The following is a 10,516-nucleotide window of genomic DNA, read 5'->3' as shown; positions in this document are numbered from 1 at the left end:
TTATATTTCCTGACTAGTAATTTTTTTAACTTGATGAAGTTATCTCTGATGATGTTTTTTGTTTAAGTTGATTGCATGCAAAATTTTCTAATTAGTAGGTGATCAGGGTTGCGTCACTACAGGCTATATTATGTTGGGTTGGTATTGTTTTAAGTACTTTACGCAGATTACTCTGAATATCTTTACCTGCTTATGTTAATTGCATGCTTAAGATTTTCGTCTAGTAGGTGATATATATGGATTGGGTCTCTACAAGACTCTTCACGGGTTAATTTCGTAATATGGTTTTCTTATCTAATATGACTCTTGAAAAAATAAGACAATTTCAAATCTATAAAAAAATTCCTATGAAATTGTTTCACTAAACAATTTCGTGAGACGATTTTCTTATATTACACGACTCATGATCAAATCTCACTTTTATGTCAAAAACATTATTTTTCACTACAAATATAAAGTGGATCGAGCCATTAGTTTATGATTCGTCATTGTAATTTAAAATACACTTTCACATCAAATCTCTTTATTTCAACCATCCATCTGTAGAAGGCAACTTTAAGCGCAAAAAATTAAAAATTAAAAAAAGTCATTAAATATCACATATTCACAAGTTAGATACAAACTTGATTTTCTTGTTTTCGCACAATAACCATCCAAAAGAATACGTCGTCACTATATATGCACACCACAATAGAGGGAAACAAATGATTCTACAACCAATATAATTAACCACACAATGCAAATCAACTAAGAGAAGAAATTAGATAAATTACATGATGTTCCTTTCAATTTCAAATCAAACCAGATGATTGCATACTTAAAATAAACCAAGCAGCTTCTTCGGAACGGTTCCAGAAGCTCGACACTTGGCGGATGTTTCCTCGGCTTTCAGAAGTTCCTCCCCACGTTTTGCTTCAATTATGGCTCTTCTCTCTTGTGCCTCCTTGTGTACAAGAGCCACCTTGTTCTTAGTTTTTTCAATATATTCCGATTTCTTTTTCTCTAATTGCTCCTACAAATTAAATACATACATAGGGATGGCTAATGTTTTTAAGGGATACACACAAATAGTTTTGCGCACAAAAACAAATAAACCTGGTGGTGCATCGTACCTCAATCTTCTTTAGCTCGGCCTCTAGGCTCGCTTGCTTGGTGTTTTCCCATGTTCCAACAGCTGACAGTTTTTTCTGAGCTCTGTAAACCATTTAACAGAGATTAAACACCTTTACCTACTGTTAGTCAGGCTTTTCCTTGATTTCTCAAGAGGAATCACATCGATCTTTGGTTGTTATTGAGGCACCAATTTCTGTTTTCTACTCTGAGAAAACAGATCTGCTGAATTAAAGAAGGATGAACTTCGATGTGATCATTGTAATGGACCCGGAAATACTAAGGCCTATTGTTATAAGCTTGCTGGTTATCCTCTTCGACATCGACTCTACAAACCACAATCTTCTAAAAATATTCCAAGGAGACCGTACAGGGATTTTAACAAGGTGAGGAAGGGCCAAGCAGATGTGAATGTGGTTGAAGGTAGTCATGATGAAGCATCTAGAGTAGAGAATTTCAATCCTATATTTACCTCTGCCCAATATGCAGAAATATTGAAGATGTTGGGCCACAATACTTTGAAACCTCAAGATGCTCACATTGCTAACATGGCAGGTAGTCTTTCCGTTCATGAAAGTGTAAAATGGATACTTGATACATGGGCAAATGAACACATGCCTGGTAATATTTCATTACTTCAAAGTGCCAGATCTTTTCTTGGACCATCTAGTACAGTGAGGTTTCCAAATGGTGATCGTGTCCAAATCAGTAGTGTAGGATCAGTCAATTTTCAGAAAACCTCATTCTCCAAAACATTCTTTACATTACTAACTTCCAATTCAATCTCTTTTCTATTTCAATACTGTCTAAATCTCATAGCTATGTTGTCATGTTTTTCCCACATATCTGGCTATTTCAGGACCTCAAGAGTGGGAATATAATGGGGATTGATGAGGAGTGCAACGGTCTATATTACCTAGTTTTCTCTCCAAGACATCTTGGTTCAAGGTTAGCCAAAAAATTTCATTAATGCCTCGTGTTATTGTTTCTTGTAATTCCACTAGCACTAATGTATGTCATCAACGTTTAGTACTTATGTCAATTTCTAGAATGAGTATGTTGCCTTTTATTGTTAAAACAAAGTTTTTACATCAGTGTACTATTTGTCCATTATCAAAGCAAACCAAATTAGTGTTTCTTAAGGCAACTTTGTCTCGAGCGTTGCATTCTTTTGCTTTATTACATATGAATATTTGGGGGCCATTTAGAGTTCCTACCTATAATAGGGAGCGTTATTTCTTAACAATTGTTGATGATTTTTCTCAGGGGAATTGGGCTTATCTCATGCAATCTAAGTTAGACATACTTCAAATTCTCAAGAATTTTTCTGTCATGGTCCAAACATAGTTTCACTCCAATATTCAAACAATTAGAACTGATAATGCCTCAGATTTCTTCAAAACTGAGTGCAATTCTTTACTCTCTTCCCTTGGAATTATTCATCAAAGCTCATGTGCATATACACCTCAACAAAATGGGGTGGTTGAAAGAAAGCATAGAGACATTCTAGAGAGAGCTAGTTCAATAAGATTCCAATCCTCTCTTCCACTCAAATTTTGGGTTGATTGCATATTAAAAACAGTATATCTAATTAATAGAACTCCTACTCCATTTCTTCTCAATAAAACACCTTTCGAAGTCCTGTTTCATAAACCACCTTCTTTTGACCATCTAAAAGTTTTTGGATGCCTCTGTTATATTACATCATTGGTTAATGAGCATAAATTTTCTCCTTGTGCAAAAACTTGTGTATTATTGGGATATTCTAATGTTCAAAAAGGGTATAGGGTCATGGACATCCACACTCACAAGTTTTATGTTTCAAGAAATATTGCGCTTTATGAACATTTGTTTCCTTTGCAACCCAACCTCTTTATTTACCCGTTTTCCCTCACTCTACTCCTATCATAGAAATCGATGATCTTGAGAGTTCTTTTCCAAAAACTCACCACATCCCGACTCTGCTCCTATTCTTAATACATCTTCTCAGTTACGACGGTCTTCTAGAACCATGTTTTTACCATGAAACCCTTACTTATCCTCGATGGAAAAAGACAATGGATCTGGAACTTGAAGCTTTGGAGTCTAACCATACATGGGATGTGGTGGAATTACCTCCCAATGTGAGGCCAATTGGATGTTGGTGGGTTTACAAGATTAAGTTCCTCCTTGATGGAAAAGTGGATCGTTTTAAAGCCCGTTTGGTGGTGAAGGGTTATACACAACATCGTGGCGTAGATTTTCATGTCATGTTTTCTCCCACTGCTAAAATTGTGACCATTAAGTGTTTCCTCACACTTGTAGCCATGTATTGATGGCCCTTTCATCAGCTGGATGTAGCAAATTCATTCCTTCAAGGCAACTTAGATGAGGATATTTACATGAGTCTGCCAAAAGAATACAATGTGAGTGGCCCTAATAAGGTTTGCAAGCTGCGCAAACCTTTCTATTGCCTCAAACAAGTGTCTCGACAATGAAATCTTAAATTTTCAAGTGTGATGCGTGAAGGAGGATATACTCAGTCCCAACATGATCATTCTTTATTTGTACACATGACTGGCTCTCATATTACACTATTGATTGTATATGTTGATGACATTATCATCACCAGAAGTGATGTACATGCCATCACCAAGCTAAATAAGTTTCTTCATTCTAGGTTGCAACTTCGGGATATGGGAACATTGAAGTATTTTTTGGGTATTGAAATTGCCCGATCTAAATAAGGGATTAACCTAAATCAGAGGAAGTATGCTCTTGAGTTGGTTGCTGATGTTGGTGTCTCAGGGGTGATAAACCATTCGATACACCCATGGAACAACAAAAAATTTAACTAGCCACGATCTGGATTCACTTATAAATCAAGATCATCAAAAAGTGTTGGATGATCCTTTACTTTCAGATCCAGATAAGTTTCAGCGCTTAACGTTGAAGTATCATTTATCTCACAATTACTTGTCCAGATATATGTTATGTTGTGCAACACTTGAGTCAATTTATGCATGCTCCTAAGATGTCACAAATGGATGCTGCCATAAGAGTGGCTAGATATATTAAAGATTCTCCTGGTTTAGGCATTTTTCTTCTCAGAATTCATTGCATCTTTCTAGATAATGTGATTCTGACTGGGCTTCATGTCCCATGACTCGAAGATCTCTTACAAGTTACTGCATTAATCTTGGAGATTCATTGTTGTCCTGACGAACAAAGAAGCATAACACCATGTCTCGTTCTTCTGCAGAGGCCGAGTACCGAGCTATGACTTTGACAACATGTGTATTTGTTTGGATTATAGGACTGTTAGAAGACATGGGTGTGAAGTTGACAGGTCCGGCGACCATGAATTGTGATAATCAGGATTCCATCCACATTGCAGCTAATCTCATGTATTATCACGAGCGGACCAAATTAACATATTGAGATTGATTGTCATTTGGTGCGTGAGAAAATAACAGCAGGTTTAATCAAGACAGTGCATTTTCCTACTTCTCATCAAGTTGCAGATCTTTTCACCAAGGCTTTAGGACATGACAAATTTTCCTTTTTGTTGTCCAAGCTCGGTATACGCAACCTATACCAAGCTTGATGAGGAGAAGGGGAAGAGAGGGGGGGGGGTCTGTTGGATACAATAGCTATAAGTCACACTTCTCTATTTTTCTTCACTTTATTTGACATGTTTATGTACTTAGGTGATGACATGTATAAATTCAAATTTCCTAGCACACAAACTTTTGATATCAAATTATCAATACAATTACAGAGTTTCTTCCTCTGATTTACTTTGACAATTATCCAAAAAAAAAAAAAAATACAACTTACTAACTAAATCCAAAATTCGACAAACTACAAGAATAAAATCCAGAAACATACCAATTTACATTATCAAAATCCTAGTTTTCCCAAAGAAAAAGTATGTTAGAATCCTGTCTCAATATTTTTAAGAACAATGTTATGTGTACATAGAGTTTTACATAAAGAGTTACATGCTCTATTAAGAAAGTATCTCAAAATATTTTAAAAATTCCTGGTTTCTTTTCAAACTACATTTTTCTTGTTAAAAATACTTTAATGGAAAAATATTTTTTTAAATCTTTTTATTATCTATTATACAGTTTTAAAAAATTCATGTCAACGTAAATATTGTAAATTGAAAATAAAGAATTTTGATATACTTTCATAATTTAATATAATATGTAACCCTTTATCTAAGACTATATGTATATACGTCATTATCCTATTTTAAAATTGGGAGCATCACCGTTCTTTTCTCCAATTGTCGTTAATTAATGCTGATGGAACTCTATTCCTGTCATGGACTTAATCAACCAAGGCATTGTTTTATTCAAATGGTTAATTAAGAATATATTTATTCTAATAAATATACCCTTCTCGTCTTATAAAGCACACTAAGGCAGTAAAATACATAGTGTTTGCAACTTCTAAAAATACGTAAATATGAATTTTTTTCTTAACAAATTTGTAAAGGAAAAAATAACTATACTTAAATTCACAATTCAAGATCGATCGGGTTGGTTCCAGGGAGTCGGAAGGAAAGAAAAGGAGGAACTGAAATAATCCCTTAAGCATAGCAACAATACAAAGACCACTCTTTCATTACAACGATCTTTCTTTCTTCTTTCTTCTTTCTTCTTTCTTCTTTCTTCTTTCTTTTCTATCTTTTATTTTTTATTTTTTCATTTTTTTAAAAAGATTTCATTACATGAGCTTGGTTTGACTCATGGGGATAGACATGACGAAGGACTATTTTTTATATCTTTGATTACTGCAGAACCCGAGCTAAACGCGATGCGAAACAAATGATTGGTACCAAATGATGTGGAAACAACTAAGAAAGCAATAATCACAACTCATTCAAACTTGTAAGCCAGTGAGGAAAGCCTAACCACGTGCAAAATATTACTCTTGGAGGTGGAAAAAAATCCTTAAACTCCAATCCACAACAATTACTTGGGCTCGTCCACCTCCACTCACACAGGGTCTTCTCTCAAATGAGTTCACCAAACTAAGCCATAATCCTAGATGAAAGGACAAAACCCAAACCCAAAACACTAACTTGCAGGCTATCAAACTATGGAAATTTCGAACCTAACCATTGGGCATTAAATACCCCATGGGTGGTGTGGAGTGTTGTGATTGCTCTAATTATGTGGGTCCCACATGATTTTATGTGGGTCCCACGTGATTGAACGTGCTTCCACACCACACATGGGATATTACCCCATGGGTAGGTCGAAGGAACCATCAAACTATAGACAATTAAATGCGGAGCCTGTGCGCGATCATAGCGTACATGTATGATGTATATTGTATATATCGATCTCACTTTCCTCCGCAAATATATATTCCCCCTATCTTCCATCATAAAAGCAGAGCCTTTTGATCTTTACCATCACTACACTTTATCCCGGCTACTTGTTTCCATAAGCGTAAAGCATAAGTTTGCACTAATAAACTTTATAACACAGGCAGAATTGAACGACTCGACATAGTAACAAAATTTTGTAATTTGGGATCGACATTTATAATCATGCTCAACAAAGAGCTTACTTGTTTTCAGCTTTGGACTTGGCGTTTTCTTCCCATGCTTTAATGAAACACAACCTCTTCTCTGTTGCTACCCTTTCGAGCATAGCATCTGTTTGGATGTATTGAAGATTTTCTCATGAATTCAACAAAAACAGAGACACCTTACTTTTAAAAGTATTGACAATCACCTCTGTCCGTTGAGCTCTCGGGTTTCTTCTGATCCTCTCCAATTTCCGGCTCTTCATAAAACAAGCAAAAGAAAAATAAAAAAAACCATTCTCAATAAGCTGGTTAATTAATTAATTAAATCTTTTCCCATATATATACCCATATTAATTATTAGAGAATCACCCAAAACAGAAACAAATATCACGCGCAGACAGAGTCAAGTATATATATTACTATCAACGACGGCAGGAGGAGCTGCGCAATCTTCCGCTTTCTCCTCGGCAGGAGGTTGTGGGATGACGGACTTTTCCTCCGGCGGCACGTCTTTCGTTCCTTCCACCACCTTATTCGATTCCTCCTCAGCCATTACTTCTTGCAATAATGTTTATGCGGAAAGGGATATATGTGAATTAAATACAGAATTCCAAGTTCAGTGTCGTTGGGAGTTGTACAGCGAAGAGCAGCTGGATGATTGTTACAGATGGAACGTGGTTTTGGCTCATTGTGAGTTGGCCATAACATTGATTGATTCAAAGATAATGATGATCAATTAAGAAAAAAGCAGAATGTGAAAGGGATGTTTTGAAAGTTTATCTTGTTTTTATTTAGGTGTGGGCCGGGGCTTACAATATACAAGACTAGTAGTTTTAAAGCGGACAGTTCCGATTTTAAAATCAATGGTTCCGATTCCCGTTCGAATCAGATTATTTTATGAATCTTGTTTTTTCAATAAATAGTAATTATCCATTTAAGTTTTGAACTCATCCACTTTCACTAGTCGGGGCTCGACCCCAATTTTCTGTTGCAGCTTGCAAGGCTAAGGATCCGATCTTAGAGTTCATTTCTCTTGTACTTGTTTCTGGGATTTCTGCTTCAGAAGGTTTGGGTTTTGCATTTAATGATTGGAAATTGCTACTGAAATAATTATTGTATCCTAAATTGTGAACAAAATAGAAATATACATAAATTTTGTTCTGATGATCACTTAAAAATTTCTGTATGATGTAAGGATTGGCTCATGGTGGAATAAGAGAATATTCTCAGTGACTTGTGGTCTGTTGAAATATATCTTGGTTTTTGTTAGCATAAGATTACAGTAGTGGTTCAATCTAGTGACACAGAATACAAAATACAAATGCTACATATTTGATATACTTTTTTTTTTTTTTTGAGAAAAGAACTTCAATAAAACTAGAAACCACAATCCAATTTTACAAGATCAGCAAGCCATTGAGGTATACACCCAATAGAATATTCAAAAGGAAGGACAGAACCACAGACTTTTTGCGCCAAAAAATGAGCAACACGATTAGCCGAGCGACGTATGTGCCTGATGGAAACAAACTTTGAAGACTCAAGAAGCGATCGGATTTCCATAGCAACCGCACCTTCCGGACCCAGATTCTCTGATTGAGTTTCCACTGCTCGAATAGCCAATAGGGAATCCGAAAAAATGCACACATTAGTAAATCCTTGTAGCGAACAAAAATCCATTCCAAACCGAATTGCTTCTAATTCGGCACTAACAACAGAACTTGGACAGCGAATAATCTTGGCTTTTGCTCCCCAAACGAACCCATTAATATCCCTCACCACAGCCCCAACACTAGAAGAATTATTCAAATGATTGAAGCTCGCATCCACATCTAATCTTAACTGCCCCGGAGAAGGAGACCTCCAACTGGTTTTGTCGTGTATTCGAGCAGCAGTATTATCCTGCAATCCACACTTTGTGTTTGCACAATGGAAAGAATTTAGAAGGGAGAACACCCAATCTATATTAATCTCAGTCCATTGGTTCAATTGATTATGAACTCTCTTACAAATTTCTTGCCAAATTTCCCAAGCCATCATAACAAATATCTCCAACTCACTTTTTGAATGAACCGTTGACAGGAAAGCACCACAATCCAGAAAAGAAGCCAAACTCCTACTTTTTAAATTCTGCCAATACATGGAATTTTTCCATATTTTCCTAACAGTTGTGCAGAAAAATAAGCAGTGTGTTGTGGTGGCCAAGTAAGACTTACAAAGAGGGCAAACGCCGTCAGTTGGTACGTGTTTTGCAAGCAAATTTGCTGATGTTGGGATAAAACTCCAGGATGCTCTCCAAAGGAAGATACACACTTTTGCGGGGATGCAAAGATTCCAAACCAGATTCCACCAAGCTTGATTCGGTTGAGATGATTGGAAAGGAGGGGGAGATTGAATGTTCAATTCCCACCAATATCCAGATTTAACAGAATATATACCATTTGAATTTCCAAGCCAAAATCTGATGTCTTGACAGCCCCTCCGATTCAGAGAAATATTTAGAATAGCTTCTGCTTCATAGGGTATAAACTTATTTCTAAGAACTTCTTCGTTCCAAGTCCCCGAAGGATTGATAAAGTCTGCCACTTTTGAAGTATCTCCTGCTAAGTTGGGAAATCTGCTTCTATATGAAGGTAATCCAGGGATCCAAGGATCAGAATTTACCAAAATTGATTTGCCATCTCCCACTCTCCAACACAAACCCTTTCTAATCAAATCTCTACTCCAAAGAATTGAACGCCAAACATATGATGGGTTGGAGCCAAGCTTAGCCTCCATTATATCCACATGTTTAAAATATCTACCCTTTAGCACACGCGCCAATAGTGAATTTGGATCATGTATGATGTGCCAGATCTGCTTCGCCAATAGAGCTCTGTTGAAGGCAACCATATTTCGAAAACCCAAGCCTCCAAAACGTTTAGGTTTGCACAGGTTGGACCATTTCGACCAAAGAAGTCCCTTCTTTCCATCTTTACCATTCCACCAGAATTTGGCACATGCTTGCTGAATTGCGTGGCAGATAGAAAGAGGGATCTTGAAGCAAGACATCGCATACGATGGTATTGCCTGTAGAACAGACTTTATGAGCACTTCCCGGCCTCCCATGGAGATAAATTTGGTTGACCACTTTTGAATTTTTAGGCAAACACGCTCTCTCAAATAAGCAAATTGAAGTCTCTTATTGCGAAGGGATAGAGTTGGTAATCCAATATAGACATCATGGCCTGAAACTATTTCCACCGATAATACCTCTTTAATATCTTCAATGGTGTGCGTTGAGGTACTCGGGCTAAAAGTGAGAGCTGATTTATCATAGTTAACAACCTGCCCTGAAGCTCTTTCATAAAGTTTCAAGCACTTTCTAACCTGCACAGAATCCTCCCTCGTCGCCTTAAAGAATACAAGGCTGTCGTCAGCGAAGAAAAGATGGGAGATGGCTGGGCAGGAATTCGCAATCTTGACCCCTCTTATCAGTCGTCGTTCTGTTGCCTTAGACAGAATGTAAGATAAGCCTTGCGCACATAATACAAATAGATAAGGTGACAGAGGATCGCCTTGCCTTAAACCCCTTGTTGGATAAAGTGGCCCAAAAATCGAATGATTTAACTTAAATGAATAAGAGACAGATGTTATGCACCTGAGAATTAAATTGATCCAAGTTTCTGAAAATCCCAGCTTCCGCATAAGGGCTTGAACAAAACTCCATTCAACTCTATCGTAAGCTTTGCTCATATCCAATTTCAGAGCCGCAAAACCTGACTTAGACTTTCGATTATGTTTTATCCAATGCATACACTCAAATCCCACTATGACATTATCAAAAATCAATCTTCCTGGGATGAAAGCATATTTGATATACTCTTGTTATGGTAGA

The 10,516-nt window shown here is 36.7% G+C and overlaps 1 protein-coding gene across 1 annotated transcript; it reads right to left on the bottom strand.

Moving 5' to 3' along the window:
• Window positions 1-569: 569 nt before the first annotated feature.
• LOC140865253 (remorin-like) lies at window positions 570-7,343 on the bottom strand. The gene is made up of 5 exons (XM_073269825.1): window positions 7,060-7,343; window positions 6,846-6,896; window positions 6,679-6,766; window positions 1,113-1,194; window positions 570-1,012 (listed from the first exon to the last, which is right to left on the bottom strand). The coding sequence occupies exons 1-5, from the start codon at window positions 7,190-7,192 to the stop codon at window positions 818-820; spliced, it is 549 nt and encodes a 182-aa protein (XP_073125926.1). The 5' UTR covers window positions 7,193-7,343; the 3' UTR covers window positions 570-817.
• Between the last annotated feature and the right edge of the window lie 3,173 nt (window positions 7,344-10,516).

Source organism: Henckelia pumila, chromosome 4, assembly GCF_033568475.1.
Source record: "Henckelia pumila isolate YLH828 chromosome 4, ASM3356847v2, whole genome shotgun sequence".
In the NCBI taxonomy this organism is placed as follows: Eukaryota; Viridiplantae; Streptophyta; class Magnoliopsida; order Lamiales; family Gesneriaceae; genus Henckelia; species Henckelia pumila.
This window is presented reverse-complemented; position numbering and strand designations above follow the sequence as displayed.

Coding starts and splice junctions, on each gene's coding strand:
- LOC140865253 (XM_073269825.1), bottom strand. CDS start 7,192: ATGGCTGAGGAGGAATCGAATAAGGTGGTGGAAGGAACGAAAGACGTG. Junction 6,897..7,059: donor TCCTCCTGCCGTCGTTGATA/GTAATATATATA, acceptor TGTTTTATGAAG/AGCCGGAAATTGGAGAGGAT. Junction 1,195..6,678: donor AAGTCCAAAGCTGAAAACAA/GTAAGCTCTTTG, acceptor AATGGTTTACAG/AGCTCAGAAAAAACTGTCAG.